General features: G+C 38.9%; 3 protein-coding genes across 5 annotated transcripts; 1 reads left to right on the top strand and 2 right to left on the bottom strand.

Annotated features, from left to right (window-relative positions):
* Positions 1–523: 523 nt before the first annotated feature.
* sar1ab (secretion associated, Ras related GTPase 1Ab) lies at positions 524–13,489 on the bottom strand. 3 transcript variants are annotated; one of them, XM_041946837.1, is made up of 7 exons: positions 13,016–13,489; positions 4,033–4,103; positions 3,159–3,278; positions 2,995–3,060; positions 2,806–2,909; positions 2,553–2,684; positions 524–1,782 (listed from the first exon to the last, which is right to left on the bottom strand). In XM_041946837.1, exons 2-7 carry the CDS (start codon positions 4,088–4,090, stop codon positions 1,666–1,668), a joined length of 597 nt encoding a protein of 198 aa, XP_041802771.1. In that variant the 5' UTR covers positions 4,091–4,103; positions 13,016–13,489; the 3' UTR covers positions 524–1,665. The 3 variants fall into 3 exon arrangements, with proteins under 3 accessions (XP_041802771.1, XP_041802770.1, XP_041802773.1); XM_041946836.1 differs by lacking the exon at positions 13,016–13,489 and adding an exon at positions 5,261–5,332; XM_041946839.1 differs by lacking the exon at positions 13,016–13,489 and adding an exon at positions 4,494–4,527.
* On the bottom strand, positions 6,649–11,031 carry ppa1b (inorganic pyrophosphatase 1b). Its single transcript, XM_041946835.1, has 11 exons — positions 10,877–11,031; positions 10,076–10,140; positions 9,621–9,674; positions 9,137–9,256; positions 8,954–9,040; positions 8,045–8,171; positions 7,816–7,943; positions 7,478–7,563; positions 7,276–7,351; positions 7,135–7,174; positions 6,649–7,030 (listed from the first exon to the last, which is right to left on the bottom strand). Exons 1-11 carry the CDS (start codon positions 10,935–10,937, stop codon positions 6,999–7,001), a joined length of 876 nt encoding a protein of 291 aa, XP_041802769.1. The 5' UTR covers positions 10,938–11,031; the 3' UTR covers positions 6,649–6,998.
* Positions 13,059–19,715, top strand: eif4ebp2 (eukaryotic translation initiation factor 4E binding protein 2). The gene is made up of 3 exons (XM_041946840.1): positions 13,059–13,380; positions 16,636–16,815; positions 16,980–19,715. The coding sequence occupies exons 1-3, from the start codon at positions 13,248–13,250 to the stop codon at positions 17,009–17,011; spliced, it is 345 nt and encodes a 114-aa protein (XP_041802774.1). The 5' UTR covers positions 13,059–13,247; the 3' UTR covers positions 17,012–19,715.
* The last annotated feature ends 639 nt before the right edge of the window (positions 19,716–20,354 follow it).

The following is a 20,354-nucleotide window of genomic DNA, read 5'->3' on the forward strand; positions in this document are numbered from 1 at the left end:
GGAAACAAGGAGGCGGGAGTTACTCTGTTTCATGGCTTCCATGTGTTCCTCCTGGCACTGACAGTAACATGTTAACATGTTCTGGTAACAATTTCAAACAGTGTTCACCTGAAATGGACACTTTCACCTGTTTTAATCAATTGTATTACGTAAAACCAGGAGTTTTAGATGTTGTGTGGTCATTTGTTTGTTTTTGTGGCAATGCAGTTTTTTGTCAAGGTTATATATTACAGCTGAATGTGAAAATGTACAATTCTAGAATAATGGTTTATTTGGGGAAAAAAAGTCCCCTAATATATATTAACTGGGTTAAATGTTTAAGATTATTTCTTCCAACACATTTTTAATGTTTGACCATATCCATTGTTAATAATTGTAGTATATTGTAGTATTAATAGTGTGGTTTAGTAATGTTTGCAAGTGGTTGCATCAAACCTTTTCCCCTTTAAACTTAGTAATAAATAAGAAAAGAAAGAGTCAAAAGATTGTCAAAAATATTTATAATGCTCAAACTTCACACATGTTCAATAACAATATGACCTACCTTTTTGTAACAGATACATTACTTCAGAGCCCGATGCTTGATGTAACATATGGCAAGCCAAATTATTATTTCAAAATATAAATAAGAGCTTATATAAAAAATAATGTATAATATTGCGCTAAGAGGTAATTCCATGCACATCCTTTGCATGCCCTATTTTTAGGCACCACCCAAGTACTCTCATAATATCACTGCGTGTTGTGAGCAGCCACTAATCACAAAGTACTCAAGTCATTTCACAGCAATAAACCGTCATGAAAACAGGTAGTTTGGCATCCTCACTGTGGACAGGCATAAGTTTGTTACATCAACTAGCTGTGCTGATGCAGTTAACATATCCTGCACTTTTTTTACCACTATTTTTTGCTATTAAATAAAGCTCCTTGCAGGAAAATGTCAATTAATGCACTTGTGGTCACATTCATATAATTGGCCAGTAGTGGTAAACCCTTCATTCAATTAAAGAAAACATGCAATCAGCATAACTGTCTGTAGCAGGAGACTCTATTAATACTTCTCTCATTAACAAATATGGCACCAAGTCTCTGCAGCACTTTCCAGAAAAATTATGTTCTCGGAAAAAACTGATGGTACTTCAAGATTCCCATTAGTTTGAAGAAACAGGATAAATATAAAGATATAATTATAATATCCATCCTCCATCAAGGAAGAGTAACTCCAAAGTGTTGAACAAATTGACCTTCACTGTAAGCCTACACCAGCAGCTAAAAATACACCCGGGTCAGAAACTGGTTCACAGCGATGACATGTTCTATATGGCAGACAGATTTCTCTACAGGCTTTAAGTGAAGCCAGAAACCACACCATGAACATTATTCTGCACACTCAATCTGAACAATCCAGACTGAAGATTCTTAGCAATGTCTCACTTGCTGTGGTATGATTGATATGAAACACAGATGTCTTTGAACGCATGAGGAACACAGGGCATATTAACACAGAACACTACTTGAAACACATTCCCTACTAGCACAGTCAAAGTCCTAAATACGCTATATTTAATAAAATTTCTCTCTACGGCAGGTAGTTTTGTGTGGAACATGTCTTTGTGTGCACTGGCAGCACGGTAAACCTGGTTGAGGTTATTAAAAGAACGCGAATCAGTCAATATACTGGGATAGCCAGCGGAAGCCATCTCCATAGCCTTGTCTCTTTAGCACGCTGCACATGAAAACCTCCATTGGCCTCAAATTCAGCTCCTTCAGTGACACTTTGCCCTGAAAGGAAACACACATCCAAAAGCACAGATTTTAATACACTATGTAAACGTTTCAACATCTTTTACTGTGGACGCTGAACATGCACCATCAGTAGCTTAAACCTGTAACTTCAGCATGCTGTACAACAAAGGGTGGAGCATAGTTGATATTTGTAGCACTGCATTCTGACTCAATACCATGGATCACTGAAACAGGCTTTCCAAACAGCTCACTATTACATTCTGCTTCCTTTCGCTTTTTTGTCTCTTGCTGAGAAACAGCAGGTGGTAAACAAGATTTACACTAACAATGAAAAATTTGCATGAGACAGGTAATGTGCCAAATGCTTCTCAACAGCATAGTGAACCCCCACTGCCACTGTTTTTAATAAGAGCAGCTGTGATCTGAGCACAGTTACTCCTGCCCTTGGCAAGCCAGATTTGAATTAGCAATTCATGCAGCTCAGAGTTTTTAACTATCACAGAGCAACAGTGGGTGCAGTAACACTTTTCTTTTGTGCTGAAAGGCAGGTAAGTCTGGCCTTGTGAGATCTGTGAAGCTCACTGTTGTTATTATGCAGTGAAAATGTCCTTGAATTACCACGAAACATGGCCACAAATGTGCTATTTACTGAAGCCACAAAACAGAGAAAGAAAGTGGTCTCTAATGATAGCAAATATGCCCTTTTTATGTTTCGACTACTTTCCACCGAATGGAACAGTGTGCTTTAAAAACATGAAAGACTCCAGCTGTCAATCACATCATTTAATCCCACATGTGTTCATTACCTTTCCAGTTGTATGTCCATGAAGACCAAACATTCCTCTGAGTGCATCCTCACTGATGGCCTCTGGACGATCTATTTTATTCCCCAGGATGAGAACCGGAACATTTGAGATGGTTTCATCTGTTAACAAGGCCTGCAGACAGGAAGCGTCATATATTCAGCAAAGGTAGCCTCCCTATCAGTGAAAGCTATAAAAAAAATAAAAACTGCGTTGTGTGTGCAATCTACGAGCAAAATCAACATAATTAACTTACATCCAGTTCAACTTTAGCCTCTGCTAGTCGCTCATGATCAGCACAATCCACCAGGTAGACTATACCGTTTATGGCTGGAAGGTAGTTCTTCCAGATCCTTCGTGCTGTGAGAGCAGCACAATTTCAGTATTTATGCAACACACAAGCGGTAGCTGCCAGTGCACTACACAGCACATTCTTTATTCCCACCTTGTGTGTGACCTCCAAGGTCAAACGTCGTAAAGGTCATTCCAGCTATGGTCAGCTCCTCGGATGCTGAGGACAGAGGGGAAGAACTGACTGTAGATAAGTGATGAAGCAAGAAAAACAAGGCTGATAGCTGAACTGACAACATGTCAAAACGCTGGACGTACTTGGGTGTAGCGTTGGCACGTGCTGCCCTAGCCTGTCATCTCTGAGCATGTGCAGGAGTGTTGTTTTTCCTGCATTGTCGAGTCCAAGGAACACTAGCTTGCCGGTCTTCTTGTACAGCCCTGATGATAAAATAAAAACAAACAGGTGTGAATTTAATATAAAGACTCTATATACACTATATAGACTTCCTGTATTATGTTTTTTTTTTAATCTCATTCTTGAACATGATGATGATGATGAGCAGCAAGCTCCACTGTCATCACGACACCAAGATTTATCTTGTCACATCAAGGAATGCCATTGAAGATTTCATAAATTTATGTTATTACTTCTTTGTGTACATTGATTGGTATTTTTTAGACATATAGATAATACGCAAAAGGAAATAAAGCAAAACAAGTGCACTTTTGGAGAACTTTCTTTCAGCTATTTATTAAAATACATTGTATAACTGTCATTGTCTTTGTGCTACTTGTACTGGGTATTTCATTATTATTTTTATTTTATTTCCCAAGGTTTCATTTAACTCTGCTGGGGACAAACAGTTATTCAGATTTTGATTTTTTTAATTTTTGATTTTTTTACTGTTTTCAAAGACCTGCTGCTCACTGTTCTGTTTCTGTAAGACATAACATGTTTCTGACACTTTGACAAGTCACTTCTGGAAGTTTCCCTCCTGGGAAGACCTTATTCATGCATAAAGTCAGGTTTTTTCCAAAATAGGAGCGAAGTGGAGGGTGGCAATGTTAAATAGCACTATGTTGTTCGGACTGTTTGAGAATTGATGTTCTGTATGCCAAATGGCAATCTATTTTGTATCACAAAATTCTACTGGTTAAGCAATATTGTTGATACTAATGTACAATACTGTACCTAATAGTTGCAAGACACTGCTGAAGCTCCGGCAGATCCAGTCAAATATAAAAGACATTTCTCTTGACTGCCTGTAAAACAGATAATACGACTGATATCATAACTGATATAGTGATAAGTTTAAGTTCAAGTTGCTGTCAGACCTTAAGCAGGCCCCCCTTCCATCATAAGCATCCATCCCGAGTAACAACACAGCACATACTGACAAATAATGGCAGAATAAGTTAGCAAATAAGCATAGAATTTAGTGCACTGTTGCAAAAGGACATTATTGCATTACAGATTCTAGTACTGAAGCTCTTTGTTAATCATTATTCCTGACCCTGGATTACTCTGCTGGTATGTGTAAGCTCTGTGTAATCACACAAGCTTTAAAGCATGAAAGGAAAGGAGGGCAAAGTAGGCAACAAACAGGCTTTAGATGATTTTTAGATGCTTGCATGTTCCCGGAGCTGTCTCACCAAGCCACACTGATCTTCCTCTGACTATTTTTATGACAGGTTGTGGCAAGGACACTTGATCTCAGCAGTCACCCCCTGCTTCCCTCTCTCAGTCATACACATACACACACACACACACACACACACACACACACACACAAACAAACACACACACCTGTCACTTTCTGTGGGACTTGATGTGCTTGTTGCAGTGATTCGTGAGGCCTTCAGTGACTAAGGCTTCGGGAAAATACCCAGTTGTTGGTTAATTCATCTTACAATGTTTCACCTGGGTCATTTACACACACCAAACTCCATATATAAAGAATGTCATTTAATTCCTACATCTGTGGATTAAATACCATAACACAGCAGGCGGTGCGTACTGAGTTAATCCTCTAAAACTTTGGCAGCTGTATCACAAATAGCGGCAGGTTTTCACGCACATTTCAAATCAATATTCCGATACAAATATACATGAATAAAAACAGAAAACACGACAGGCCACTAAACTCATGACTGAGCTCATCAGAAACGATTGTTCCAGTGATTTCACGACTCCTGCCACAGTTCGGCTTATCACATGTAGCTAGCAGTAACGACATCAGCTGTCATACAGTAAACAATGATAAATTTAGGCTCGTTAACAGCGCCACAGCGCAGGAGGTCCACAACGACAAAACTAAACCAGTAACATTAAAATGTCTGGAAACGAGCAGAAAACAAGACTGAAGTGGAAATTTGGGAACTGGATCACAGTAAAGTTCATATATAATTTGGGGTATTACCTTGGTCTGCCGTGTCTAAGACCTGCCCGTCCGCTGGTTTGTGGTCCCGTCGACTGACATGAAGCCTACAAGTTTGACAGTTAACCGGAAATACGTCACCGGGATGGCTAATAAAGCGCGAGGGGCGCGCGTGCCAGGGATGGGGTTTGTTTTTTTTTTTTGACTTTTTATTTCTTAAAAATGAACCCTAATCACTCCTGTATGTATGTCATTAGATTTCAGTTACTGACGGATGAACGTGCGCATCACTTTGATGTCGCAGCTACTAAAAGTGGAGCTGATTTTAACAAATATATACATACTGCAGGGTTTCTTAATCTATAATAATATAATAGCCTACATTATATTTCATTTGTTAATTTTATTTTGTATCCTAATCTGAATTTGCTAACAAGTAAGAACAGCCATCAAATAAATGTACAAAGTAAAAAGTACAATATTTTCTCTCAGAAATGGAAAGTGGAAAAAGTGACATAAAATACAAATATTAACACTTTTTTAATTATTATTATTATTATTAATCTGAAGGCAGCATATATTTTGTACTCTTGTGGCAGCAGATTTTCAGTATTACCAAGTGCAGTCCGTGTAAAAATCTGTTCATTTCAGGAAATATATTGTAATGGCTATTTTTCGACAGTTATTGCGGCAATGCATATTTTTTATATATTTTTTTCTACATTTTTTTTTATATAGTCGCTTGTATAACATTTTGCTTTTTTTTTTAAATTTATCTATCTCTGTTGCTATTTGTCTTTTCAACTGCTATTACATGCTGTTGTAATACCCAGATTTCCCCAGCTGGGGATTAATAAAGTTTTATCTTATCTTAATTTTTCAGGCAAAGTAGAAGTATCTCAAAACTGCACCTAAGCACAATACTTGAGAAAATGTGTTATTTACTTTCAACCACTGCTCACTCCTGCCTTATATAATAGGAATGTGTCTGTAAAATTCTGGGCAGATTTTAGATGTAATTTTGCTCAAGAAAAGTCATTTTGGACTTCTTGTCTTTCTCTACAGTATTTATTAATATAGTTTAAAGCTCTGTTGAATATGTCATAATGTATTTTGAATGTACGGGCCAAAAAGTTGTTATTCTCGCCACAAGTATTGATTTTCTTGAAGAAAACACTTATGTAACTACTTAAGACAAATAGTCTTTACAGTACATATAAAAATATCACATTGCAAAAAGAAAGATAATGTAGTGTAATGAACACTAGGTGGCAGCATTACCAAATGACAGAAGACAAAGATAAAGCACATCTCAACTTTTACCCAATAAAATTTACTCATGGCACCAAAATACAAACTTGAGTGTTTGCAATTATTCTATGTTCCAGTCCTTGTCAGGTAAAAAAAAAAAAAAAAATCACATCTTGATGATAATTTAACTCGAGAAGCTTTATTAAAGCAGTTCAGAGTCTCATACAGGTCAGTTATCTACTGAGCAATCTACCTGTACTTTGTTTATGACAGCACATCTCCAACACGATCTTCGTTAAGTAAGTGAAAATTCATTGGTCAAGACATGATAGTTGTTTTGATCGTTCTCTAAAATACGTAACATTATCTCTCCATCTACAGGCAAACATCTACAGACTTTGACTTTGAAACAGCCAACCCAGACCAAGCCATCCATGTTGTAATCCCAGTGGTTCCTAACGCAAGACCATCTTCAAGTATCCCTGAGAGATGAGCCTTTCACTCCGCTCCAATCCAACTGGCGTCTGGATTACTTCTTCTCATAGTAGAACCATTGATCTACTGCAAATGAAAAAAATCCAGACAGTCGCACATCAGATCAATCATGTTCAGCAGAAATTTGATAATCTGGACATTATTTAGAGGAATATCTTGTGAAACGCTACCTGATGAGGGGATACTTTCTGCTTCTCCACATGGACATGTCTGAAAATAGAGTGAAACATCAGTTATAAAGTGGCAATCAAGGAGGAATGATGCTTGGTGCTGAAATGTCACAGCATAAATCCAACAAAAATCTTTCTTACTTCACCAACAGCAGCTGTAGCCTCATCTGCCGAGCAGCAGAAAGGGCTGTCACCGGCCGACACACATGTGTTTTTGCTGTATTGCATGATAAGGCACAGTCATTGATAGTCAAGTAGCCTTAAATGTTTACACTTCAGTGGACATTCGCTCTAAAAGCAGCTGGATTTTTAGTTGTAGCAGAAGCAGTAAGAGGATGTTTACCAGTTCAGGTCACCAGCCTTGGTCTTTTGGGAAATGAGGTCCTTCCAGAAGTTGTGGGTGCTCTTGATTACTTCAATGGCAAAGTCCTGAAACACAAAACACAGCAAGTGCTTAGCTGATAGGAAGGCTTTCCCAGTTAACCATAATATTCATGCAAGAAATGTTTGGCAAGGGCGTTAGCTGCAGTCCCTAGAAAGTGTACTTTGTCACAGCAGAGCAAGTTTACTGTTTGAAAGAGAGCAAGGCAACTTTGACAAGGCAGAAAAGTGCTCAAGATTAATCTCAAACCATTCGTCCCAGGTCAAACCATGACTAAGCAAGGTGTGTTATGTGGAGACCTTGTCCTTGAACTCCTCGTTGAAAGCGAAGCGGTTCTCTGGTTTCCCATCTGGCACTTTGTACCTCCTGAACCAGTCGACCGTGGCCTCCAGATAACCAGGTTTCAAGCGCCGCACATCACTGATGTCTGAACACAGACAACAACACAAGTTCAGTGCGAGTCGTGCAGGACTGCACACAAACTGAGACAGAGAACAAAAGGGGGCTTAAATCAACTGAGGTGCTTACTGTTCAAGTCTTTGGCTTCAGGGTCCTCGACATTGATTGCAATCACTTTCCAATCGGTCTCACCCTCATCGATCATGGCCAGGATCCCGAGCACCTTCACTTTGATAACCTCCCCACGGGAACACACCTGGAGAGGACGATTCAATATGTAGTTCCTTTCCTGTTGTCATCTGCAGGACTATCCTTTTTCCATGAAATTTATGTCGACAACAAATAATAAAATCAATTATTACTGTGACTTAACGACCTAGTGGAAGATGAACAACAAGGCCAGAAAGATTATTTCTCAATGCAGAAAAGCCAATCATTAGAAAATTAGGAAAAAAAAAAAAAACTGTACTGACTGTACAAAGCAATGGATGTAGTCTCCATGACGTCACCCACAGGCTTCAGAGGAGCTACTGTGAAGCTCAGTGACAGTGGCTACGACCATCGACATCCCTGACTCCACCAAACGGCTGGCTAATCATAAAACTGGGTTGCTGAAGCCTGGTTGCTGAATCCTTGCAGCTAGCTGTCACTCAAAACAGCCATGCCAATAATTATGCGCACAGTTAAGCCTTAATATAAACAAGTGAGCTACATAAAAATTCACCCACCGCACAGTTGACATGAACGAGGACATTATCTATAGAGAGCAACACCGTTTTTGTACTGTAGACACGTTTATTTCTGCTGTAAAGTAGAAGGTCTATGGGGATTGACTCTCTTTTGGAGCCAGCCTCAAGTGGCCATTTGAGGAGCTGCCTGCCCCAGAGGTTGTCGCTTGGAAAATATAAGTCACGTAAAGAAATTCATCGATATTGGTTTTCAGAATCACACAGTAGCGCTTTGAATAGGAGTCAAATTGTGAGGTGCCTTGAGATTCCCACCCCCTAAGCAAGGCTGTGAACTCATCAGCCAGCGTACCTTGCTGCCAATTTCGCAGACGTCAATGGGGTCATTGTCACCACAGCAGTCGGTGTCTTTATCTTTGTGTGAGGGATCTTCCCATGTCTGAAACATCACAAAACAAAGCAAAACGACTAAACATTTGCTGTTGCACGTTTTCAAACACTGCAGGATTGGAACTCTTTCCAACAACAAACTAACCTGAGGAATGGCTCCATAGTTCCATATGTAGCCCTTATGTGGGAAAACATTGGCGACATATCGCAGCTTGCCCTTCTTCACATCTTGCTTTATTGGGTTCAACAGGTCTTTTGTCGCAATCTGAGAATGAATTGCAAAGCTTTTACTTTTAAAAACATGATTAGTGCTAAAAAGTGTATCTCATCAATGCTGAAGGACATCCGTGATGCCTAATTGCAACAGAGGAGCTTCACATTTGAACCAAGCTGCAAAACAATCACATTAAATTCAAATGATTTAAATAATGACAAGGGTAGAAATGGTTAGCCTCAATATTTAATCTTGTTTAACTTTCATCTGAAGGATTACATGTTCTTCTCTGGGTTTAAGGTCATTACATAAACCACGGGTTAATGAAAACCTTTTAAGACCTGCTGATGACCTGATAAGAGCCAAAGCTGCGATCCAATCCAAAAATTGATGGAAGATCATTTGAGAGTCATACCTCCATCTTTGCATTTGTCCATCTTGGTACTTCAACAACCATGTGAAAGATGTTCTGTAAGAGACCAGAATCTGTCATAATTATTCTGAAACAGTGTGCGGCACAACAATGCAAACATGTGATGCATATATAATGTGCTACATTATGGCTTTTACTTTGGTCAAACCTTTTCTGCAAATAGGATTAACTATTTCATAAAAGATAAGATAATACATAATCCACTGCAATCACAAGAGATATTGACACAGCACTGTGAAAATAAAGAGTAAAGGCCATTGCCTTTGCAAAGAGACCATGACCTTTGTTATATTTTTATACACTGCTACATTTCAATGTGTGTAAAGTTATACTGCAAATAAAAAACTACATATTCACAGCAGCACTGCAGGTGGCATTTTAACCAGTGGGTATACACACATACAACAACATAATTAGTGGGGTAAAGGTGACCTTACCTGACTCTCATCAGCATATGCTGGTATGTCATGGAATGGTGAGACGTACTTTCCTTCAGCATTTTCTGTAAAACAGTCCGGATTCAACAATTTATGAATATGGCAGGCAGACACAGTTTGCTGTTCATCTGTTTTATGACAACAGCTGAGTGAGACCGTGAAGTTTTGCATTTTGATTATGAAGACTACTGATTTGAGTTTATTCTGACAGACCTGACACTTGTCTTGGATTAGCCTTTAAAAATAAAGCTACAAGAAATTCTGGAAATGTTAAATGAGGATAATAAATAATCTGTAACCTTATGTGCACATCCACAGTCTAGTCCAATCAATATCAATGGGTTTGTTGTATGCAGAGAGGGCGTTGTCCCGCCAGCTGCAAGATGTTCTGCTTATAAAATGGATTACGTATTTAGAAGTATGGCCAACTTCTTTCTGCAAAGTTAAGGTAAGTATAATGGTGGAAGGTCGATGATCACACTTTGCCTGTTAAAAATTATGTCGGAAATCAAGTGCACTCACTTGAAACTGGTCTTATCCAGTCAAACCGGCACAACTGGTAGGCGCAACTTTAAATGACTTGACAGAGCTATCACGACGACCCAAATCAGTGGAGATTTGCTTGTAAAATCCAATTTAAGAATAACATATCACCATTATTGCTGGTATGATGAAACAAACCGGCGAGTTGCAATGAATAAGTGACACGTGGGAAGTTGCAGCCGGCCTGTGGGGTTTGTGCAGACCTCAAAAGAAGCAAAACAACTAAAAGTGTCTCATTTCTCCTGAGTTTCTACTTACTGAAGAACAAGCGGTAGCTCAGGGAGTTCGGGTTCCCCCTCTCTTCCACTGCGAAGCTCATGTTTTACTGCAGGGTTGTGTTGCTGTCTGGTTCTAGATTGGAGGATGGCGGCGGAAGGAAATGTACGAGCTGGATATCGCACGCAGGGGGACACCGCGCATGCGCACTTTGAAGCTGCTGCCTTCAGCGGCTATCGGAAATATCGCACTTCAGCCATGCAAAAAACCAACACAACAAATATTGGGAAATGTACTTTTTACGTCAATATATATTTTTTGTTGTTGTTACTTTGCAGATTCAGATTAATAATACAAAATCTAATCAAAAAATAAATAAGAGTGCATTAATACAAATTAAGATAAGGACATTCACAATCAACCCAGCATTATATAAATGATAACAATAAGAATAATAGAAATTAGTCACACCAGCAGCAACATTAAAGTAATGCACACATAAATGCACATTAATTATAGTACATTTAAAATTTTTGAGCATAACTAGTACTTTTACTTTTAGCAATGCTGCTGCTAAAACATTTGTACTTTCACTTAAAAAATTAAAATAGTATTGCTACATTGCTGTAATCCTATTAATAAAAAAATACATATTTGAACAACTTTTCCACTTCTGATGAAAACAGACCTGAAGACTTATTTGACACATGACTTCATTTTGAACTGAGGTTATCAAAGTATTCAGTAATAATGTTCTTTGGTATTAAAGGCTGAAGTGCAGTTAACTGATATTACCTGCTGACTATATTTTGACATTTCTAGATGAGTGAACTACTCAGTCAATGCCTCTCCCTGCTTGGTCATCATATCTTTTATCCTCATAGACCACATCACCCAGCCCTATCTTTAAACAATTAAATGTTCAAATCTGTGCAATAACTATTTATTCAGAGAACATCAACTGACAGTAATCTATATTAATCAGACTAACCTGTCAAGCTTTAAAACATATATTTAACACCTGCTCCAATGGAAATCAAGTCTTTAATCTTGTTAACATGTCCATGCGATGTTTCAAAGCTGAACATGTCAGCATATGTGCCCTGACTCAATACTACTTGTGTTTTGCCTTTATATTGAATTATACCCCACAATTAAAAATTCAGCAGTTATGTAACGAACAATGCAAAATATAAAATAAACCTCATGTCAATGCACAGTAATCTTCTGTAACACGAGAGTCTATGATCTCACATGACATGACTTGTGCCTTTGCATCAGATCAAAGTGACTTATAATTACAGGTCAAAGAAAAGACTCAGTCGATGTAAGGAACATTAGTGAATGGACCAAAAAATTCTGAGTCTTTATACATAAAATAACACAATTTTTGGCACATATAATATGGAAAGGTTCAGAGAAATGTGCAAAAACAATCTTGACAATCTTAACTCCTCTAATTGCAAGTAAGGAAATTTGGATTCTAATTTAGAATCTAAATTATACTTGTAAATTGCTTCAATGCTACCTCTGGAAATGTTGCCAAGTTTATCAAGCAGCAACTACATAATTTCAATTTGGATGAGACTGAAATCATCCAATGGATAAATCTGTCTGTCACCCTGAAGGTATAAAATATTTGTTGTAAAATGCCACTTTCTATCTTCTCAAAACGTTTGTTCCTTCTTTACGAACTTTGACTTTTTACCAGTTAAAAAAAAAGAAAAAAAAAAGACGAGGAACATTTGAATGCAGCATCGAACCAGTAGGCATATTTTGATTTCACCGGTTTGCTAGCTCGGCCACATTTATCATTCGGGAAACTTTTAGGAACCTCAAAAAGCATAAATATGTGTGGTTGTTAGATTAGTTTTAATTTTTTGAATTTATGTTATCCGTTTGCTTGTTTTAAAACATTTTGTTAGGCTAACGAACGCACAACTTGTGCAAGCTAACAATTTCAGCTAATTATAATCAGCCATTCAAAAATAAATGTGGGCTTATGTTGAGGCCAATTAATCAGAGGGGTCATAGGCAAATTTAGGTGAAGGAGTACCACTGAATACAGCGTAACGCATTTAAGTTCAGTTTGTTTTCTACCAGCTTGCAGACGAAAAAACACGAAGAAAACACGAAAAAAACATGACAGGTAAAGCTATTTTTCTCTGAGTTGGTTGGTACCATTTGCTGGTGTTCCGCACCGCTGACTTCACATCCGCCCGCCGCGTGTCGTGCTTCCTGCCTTGGCGAGGGAGGGGACGGTGCTGACGGCTGGGAGGACGAAAGGAAAGACAAGAAAGCCTTTGGGAAGATATAAGAGAGTGGGGAACGGCCCGGGTTTCCACCGCCCGTCGGGAAATAAGCACCACAGTTTTCTGTAGCTGTTGGATTTGTCATCGAATCGGCGCTGAAAATGTCGGCCAGTCGTCAGCATAGCGAGAGCAGGGCCATCCCGACCAGGACGGTGTTGATCAACGACACAACGCAGCTACCTCATGATTATTGCACCACCCCTGGAGGCACTTTATTCTCTACCACTCCCGGAGGTAAGAGGATGTCACGGCTCCTTCATCAGATTTCTAAAGAAAATTGAGGACAGTTCTGTGCTGGTTGTGCTCTCAACAAACCTTTAACTGTTCATGTCACTGTGGCCTAGGCTGCCTTGTCATCCCAATCAAAACAAAAACAAAGCTTAGTCCCGCCCCTATGCTTCCTGGCTGCTTCCTGGTTGGCTGGTTCGCAGCACATATATTCTGATTAATGTATTGTAGCCTATTAGATTGTTATGTTTAAAAAAGATGAAAACCCACGCATGGAAAATAGGAACAGGATAACCAGTACTTTAAAGCAAATGCTGTACATCAGCTGTGCATCATATTGTTTAAGTATAGCCAAATTGCAGGATGATTCATTTCAGTGCATGCAAGGCCCTTCCAAAAAAGGAAGTACAATAAATGCAGGAAGGATACTGTACACGTATCACTGCATGACTGTGATATATCTCAGCACTGTGTTGCTGACATGCCTTAAATCTTTACAGAAACTGCTTCAGTTGGTCCAGACTGCTGCTGCCAGGGTTGTAACAAAAACAAAAAGAAAAAGCTCAATTCCAGTTCTCAAATCACTACATCAGCTACCAGTCTCTCACAAAATCAGCTTTAAAATGCTGGTGTTTACTGGTTGTTCCCAGAGTCAAAACAAACATGATGAAGCTGCCTTTAGCTTCTGTACTGCTCAAATGTGAAACAAATTTCCAGGAAGAGCTTAGAATTGAGGTAGACTTAACTTCTTTAAAATCCAGGCTAAGGCCCGACCTGTTTACCTTTGCTTTTAATACATTTTCTTTTCAATCTTTTTTTTTTTTTTCTGCATGCTTTTGATTTTATTGTTTTTAAAGTTTGTAATCTACTACTCTACTTTTGCCTGTTGGATATAATAGTTTTTATTCAATTTTGCTGGCTCGCTTGCTTTTATTGTTCGATCGTTTGTTTTTGTTCTTTTGCCTCAGTACTCTGTGCTCTGTGAGTAAGTTTGTCTTGACCAGGAATGATATGTACTTTTTCTGTCGAGGGATTTTGGTTGTTATTCATGATCAATTTATCGTTTTGCCTATACAGTGTCATAAATTTGTGAAAAATGTCCTTCACAGTTTCACAACATCCAAAGTGACATTTTCAGATGTCTTGTTATGTCCAACCAACAGTACAAATCCCAAAACATATTCAGTTTATAATGATATAAAACCTTCACATTAGACAAGCTGGAGCAAAAGAATTTGTGATATTTTTGCTTGAATGATGACTGAAAAAGATGAATTTATCATTGAAACATTTGCCTATAGATTTTCTATCAATCAACCCAACAATCAATCAAATAATCAACTCTAATTGAGATACACACTTTGTTTGAGAATATCAGAATAAGTATGATTTAAAGCAGTGGTTTCTAAACTGGGAGGCATAGAGCCATGGCATGGGGACATAACCAGAGAAACTTTAAATGTGTTTTTTTAACATTATTTTTTCAGCATTTCCACTTTATTTGTGATAGTGACAGCTGGCTAGAGACAGAAAAGGCAGGGGGAGAGTGAGCGAAATGACATGCAGCAAAGGGCCAGTGCTGGAATAACACCCAGCATCGAAGGACCCGTGAGGAGGATTAAGTGGCATGTCGTGGTGAGGCTGCAGAGTGCAAGCAGCTGAATACTCCTTGCCTCACTCTCCCTTACCAAGCATTTGGGAGAACCTATGGTGGTCACAAAACTCGCTAAAAAACGCGAAGGATGCTCTCTAGAGCCAGTGGTTTGTCCGTTCTGGACTACTGTAGAAACATAGTGGCATGCCGGACTCATTCTAAGATAACAAACACACAAAGATTCTTATTTTCAGGTGACTAAACACTAATGAAAACATAACTGAATATTATATTCCATTTCTGCCATATTCTGCCAATAGATCCTCCTAAAAACATGGCATACGCGGTATGCGCTCTATTCGGCGAGCTATCAGGACGCCCACCTCACAGCAGACATCTTGACCTGTCAAAAACAGGTGCTACTGATAAAATTAATTGCTGTATTGTTCTAATTTCTGCCACTGAGGTGTCATTATGAGTTCCACCTTTGCTTTTCTGCCGTGACAAGTCAAAGTGTCTGCTGTGTAAAAGGTCAGTGAGTCTGATGAATGTGGGAGTAGATAAACCAGAGCGCTGTGATGTCAGCAAGGCTGTCGAGATAGAGGTTAATCAGATTTATTCAGCAGTACAAGTACAACATAGTCCGATTCTTGACACAAGATAAAAACTCATGGAGCTCATTAAGCAAACTTGTCAGTGAAATCCAAACCATGAAGAAGTCTGTTTAGCCCTCACTGTCAGTAAAGTGGGAGAAACCTGTGTCTCTTTTTGTGTATAAACTGTGGCAGTTTGAGCAATGTTTGCACAAGACAGCCAAATGAGAAACGCATGTGAAAAGAAACATGTAGTTAAATTTAAACAGTCTGCCAGTGTGTACATTTTCTTGGCTTCCAAGAGTGGCGTGACAGAAAATGTTCGAGAACCACTGACTTAAAGCAATTTAGTTTTTTCTTTGTTTTTTGGGTTGGGAGTTTGATTGCCATCTCAATTGGAACTTTTCTTATTGTCAAAGCCCTGCATCCGCCACAGAACAGAACATAGAACTAGAAGTGGTGTAGAAAGTTGACTTTGTGGTAGCTGGGTTATTTAAAGGACCTCTGCATTGGCACACCAGTTAAAGCATGAAGGCCGGAGATGAGGGCCATTCAACAGTTTATTGTCCTTTCAAAGGATTTCCGCGTAAGTAGTTGTTTGACAGACGATTCAGGTGCCAATTGGCAAATGAAAACAAAAATCAGTAAACAAAGTACTCTCATAAATCCTAATCTAATCAAAGCACTCATTCACCATTGAACAACGAGGGCAGTACCTATACCTGCAATTTAGTGACTCAATTAACCATTACCAGACTAGGAAGGTTAAGAGTCAGTCATTGAAGGGAGGGGTACTAGTATTGCAACAAGTCCAATGTACAGTGTCACCCTTATGTTGACCTCTGCTGTGTAGTGTGGCCTGATAGGTTGAGCCCTGCCTCCGTAGAACCACGCAGGAACAAGGATTTTCCTAAAGAATACTTGTTGAAGGAAGCTAGATGCTTGTAGGCAGGGTGGCTTGAATCTGTTCCCTCTGGATGAGGACCAAACCTTTGAGTCACCGCACATTTGATAGCACCCACATTTCCTCAGACAGCAGGAGGAAGCTGAAACTTGATTCATGTCCTGTTGCAGGAACCCGGATCATCTATGACCGTAAGTTCCTACTGGACAGGCGCAATTCTCCCATTGCCCAGACTCCCCCAGCCCACCTGCCTGTCATCCCTGGTGTGACCAGCCAAAATGTCCTGAGAGAGAACCAGAAGAATGAAGCCAACAACCACATCAACAACCATGATGGCAAGCCCGCAAACGGTAAGAGTCACAGCAGGTTATTGAGTAACCAGCTTATGTAATGGCAAGTGTTTGATTGGTGTAGTCACCAAACCCTCTCCTCTCAAACATTTGACAAACACACCCGTGGAAATAAAACCGGTTCCAGACATGTCTCAACATCTTGCTGTCTTTTTGTTTTCAAGGTGATGATGCTCAGTTTGAGATGGACATCTAACAGACTGGAACCTTACCAGCAAAAGCAAATGACCTGGCATCACCCGTGCCAGTGGCTTGGCTTGTAGAAACCAATGTTGTGAGCCCTCATGGCAGCCATCTTCTTTAGCTCTCTGTCTCGCTGCTGGATGTAATGTGTGTAAACCATGGGGATTCAGTGTATCATACATACAGGTACAGTGTGGCCAACTCTGGAAACTAGGTTTATTTGTATAGATTTCCATGTTTACCAGTCGCTGTGCAAATAAACAACCCCACAGCGAGGGTGGAGGCCGGAATATTATGTACCCAGACACATTGTCCAGTTAGTAGATTGCAGTGCTCATCTTACAGCTTTCTGTGAGTCAGGATCCTTAACGGAGCACACTGTAAAACGGATAATATTCCAAGTTAATTGGGGAGGAAGTGGTAATTTTCAGTACTGGCCTTAGAATCAGTCAAAAGCTTTGATATTCATCACAGTCTTTGGTTTTAAAGACCCTCGAAAGCATGTTATTTAAGTGAATTTTATTTCTTTATGGAACTACTTGAAAAGCTCCACAATCTGTTATCGGCTGTTTGGCCTATTTTAATTTCCCGTGATGGTATGCAAAGGGATGCTGTGCTTTTAATTTGTAATGAGGTGAAGATTTTCATGCCATTCCAAGTTTCCATTACCAACACAGGCCTGTGTGAGTTTCCACTTTTCAGGGAAAAAACATTTTTTTAATGAAATTCAGGCCATTATTTCATTGTTTTGTAATGATCAAATGATTGTTTTTCCCACTGTTACATAAATTATAAATCTGGCAACTGAAAACAAGCATTTAATTTAAAATTAAATTTCAGCATAGTGTGACAACATCACTTGATTCATCAACATCGTGACCTTGCTATCAATGTATTTACACATCTCTCTCCTGCCAAGACTAATGGAGTCCAGATTTTATGGCTACTTTGACTCAGCTGGTTTGTTGTGTTGGCAAGAGCTTTGTGTTCAGAATTGAATCGGTCTAAGAAAGGAGGCCATACGTAGCTACATCTGTCGGGTGTTTTTGAATAACTAGACCAGATAAACATTTCCTGTAGATTAATGTGGAAGTGGTTAAAGGCAGAATGAGTAGGATTTGTTGGTTTGCAAACTAACATTCAAAGATGACCCCTCCTCCCAGCTCAACAACACTAGGGGCTGAACTATAAAGCAAGTTGACATCCAGCGAGTTTGCATATGTAACGTATTCCGTTAGCTGAGAATCAATATCACTCATAGAAGATGTCGTCAGGTACACAATTAGTGGAGGGGTGGAACTTTTTATAGCTGGTTTAAATCCAAAACACTGAACATAACCCCCTCCACAGCAGGTTACCTGTGCAGCATAAGTTACCATGGCAATCTAGCCAGGTTAAAAGAGACACCTTTGTGACATTAGAAACTTTACCTTTAGGCTCAACATATCTCACTAAGCCATTAATCTCGCTTCGTAGTACACCCTTCCTCCTGGATGCTTGCTGAAGATCTTGCATTGTAGAGTCCTGCCCTCACACTCGGTGTGCTGTTATTGGCTGGGAGTGTTGACGGCCAGAAATGTCACAAACAGAGCAAAATATCAAACTAGAGGCAGGGGGCAGAGTCTCACACACCTGCACACACCTCAAGTGGGTTATAAGTGATGATTTTAGGAAAATCCTACTAATTCTGTCTTTAACATCTCAATTATAATTTTTAGGTAAAATACAAAAAAACTTGAAATAATCCAATTTTTTTTATATGCATTTTATTTTTTAAATACAGTTTCTTAGTATTTGAGGGTATTTGTTTGGGTACAAGCACTGTCAAGCCTTTGGATTTGTTACAGTGTAAAGGTACCAAAAGGCTTTGTTTGTATCAGGCTTGATAGATGCTGTCCCTTAATTTACAAATCTGTCCCCAGTGTCCTTAATCCACTTTACATTACCTTATTCTTTTCATGTGTCATGTCTGCCCATGCCTTACTTAACATCAAATGCAGTAATGAACACTAGGTTCCCTGTCCTCAATTTGTACTTTCCAACAGAGGTTTATTTTTTCACTGTAACATTGAACAGGTAACATTGTACTTAGCAATTGAGCAAAACAAAAACTTTTTATGTTTTATCTTTTTATTTTTACATATAATTTTCTTCCTGAAGCAGCTGTGAAGTTTGAAAATGTGATGGCGAACATCTCATTTTGGGATTCTGAAGTTCAGATGGAGATGTGGTTAAAAGAGCACCACATGCTAATTTAGTCCATTTTTAAATTTTTTTGACACCACAATCCTTGTCCTGTCTGCTAATTGTACTTGACTGAAGTACATCACCATACCATTATGTTCATACCATAAGTTTGTTTCTCTGTATGACTGGAACCACTGAATGGCTGGAATGATGTCTATCAAAGATTTTCTTTTTTCTTTCTGGCTTTGTAATTAATTCTGGCCATGTTTGATGACACACACAACAAGAGGTTGCTTGAACCCAATTTGCATTGCACATTTTTGGCGCTAAAACTCTTTATAGTACGGCATCATAATTCAGATTGCAGATTTATTTCAAATCGATTTGGTTTGACAATGAGGGCTTAACATTGTGTGTTGAAGAAGACAAACTTACTGTAACGTTCTGTTCTGATTTTAAACAACTTTATTTTAAATGAAACTCCAATGCCAGTGGACACTGTTGCTGCAAGATCAATAAAGTTCTGTAACAAAGAACCAAAGATGTTGTGTTTTCAATGATGTCTGTTTTGTGGAGTTTTAGCATTGACAGTGGCAAAAACCTGGATGGAACCATTTAACGTGACTTGGAAGAGCAGGAATCTCTCTGCATGTCGCCACAAAGTCTCTTAGTAATACTGATTCATGCTGGAGCCCTCTTTTCACATCTGAAATGTCACGTCACAAGTGCTCATTAACAAACTAAAAATAAGACCTCTGTTAGCATTTTGTGTTATTATACCTTATACCCACTAATTTTCTGATTTATGGGAGCCAGCATGTTTTTAGACAGTTAACTGTTCATACACAAGAAAAAAGAAGACATGGTGTTCGGCGATTACATGGGTAAACATGACACACTTCATATGGTTCTAAACACCCTTTTTTTCATGTGAACAAAATGTCAGAATCTCCAAGGTGCACTGAATGTCACTTGGTTTTGGTAACTAGATTAATTGCAAATTTTAAGGGAGTTTACACCACTGAAGAACAAAATCAGAGCATCACTGTGTCAGCATTTGAGTTCTTTGGTACTGACTTGAACCTACATCTTAACTTTACATATATTGTGTTCACATAGCGGAAAACTCTTAAATAAAAGTGTGTTTAGTCAAATTAACAAAGTAACTC

The sequence above is a fragment of the Chelmon rostratus genome, chromosome 11 (genome assembly GCF_017976325.1).
Source record: "Chelmon rostratus isolate fCheRos1 chromosome 11, fCheRos1.pri, whole genome shotgun sequence".
Classification (NCBI taxonomy): Eukaryota; Metazoa; Chordata; class Actinopteri; order Chaetodontiformes; family Chaetodontidae; genus Chelmon; species Chelmon rostratus.

What these genes read in the sequence shown, in the direction of transcription:
- sar1ab (XM_041946837.1), bottom strand. Translation starts at nt 4,090, where the DNA reads ATGTCTTTTATATTTGACTGGATCTGCCGGAGCTTCAGCAGTGTCTTG. An exon ending in CAGTGTCTTGCAACTATTAG is followed by an intron (nt 3,279 to 4,032) that starts GTACAGTATTGT and finishes TTTTATCATCAG; the next exon opens with GGCTGTACAAGAAGACCGGC. An exon ending in AGGCTAAAGTTGAACTGGAT is followed by an intron (nt 2,685 to 2,805) that starts GTAAGTTAATTA and finishes TCCTGTCTGCAG; the next exon opens with GCCTTGTTAACAGATGAAAC.
- ppa1b (XM_041946835.1), bottom strand. Translation starts at nt 10,937, where the DNA reads ATGAGCTTCGCAGTGGAAGAGAGGGGGAACCCGAACTCCCTGAGCTAC. An exon ending in TGAAGCCAAAGACTTGAACA is followed by an intron (nt 7,944 to 8,044) that starts GTAAGCACCTCA and finishes GTCTGTGTTCAG; the next exon opens with ACATCAGTGATGTGCGGCGC. An exon ending in ACGAGGAGTTCAAGGACAAG is followed by an intron (nt 7,564 to 7,815) that starts GTCTCCACATAA and finishes TTTGTGTTTCAG; the next exon opens with GACTTTGCCATTGAAGTAAT.
- eif4ebp2 (XM_041946840.1), top strand. Translation starts at nt 13,248, where the DNA reads ATGTCGGCCAGTCGTCAGCATAGCGAGAGCAGGGCCATCCCGACCAGG. An exon ending in ATTCTCTACCACTCCCGGAG is followed by an intron (nt 13,381 to 16,635) that starts GTAAGAGGATGT and finishes GTCCTGTTGCAG; the next exon opens with GAACCCGGATCATCTATGAC. An exon ending in TGATGGCAAGCCCGCAAACG is followed by an intron (nt 16,816 to 16,979) that starts GTAAGAGTCACA and finishes TTTGTTTTCAAG; the next exon opens with GTGATGATGCTCAGTTTGAG.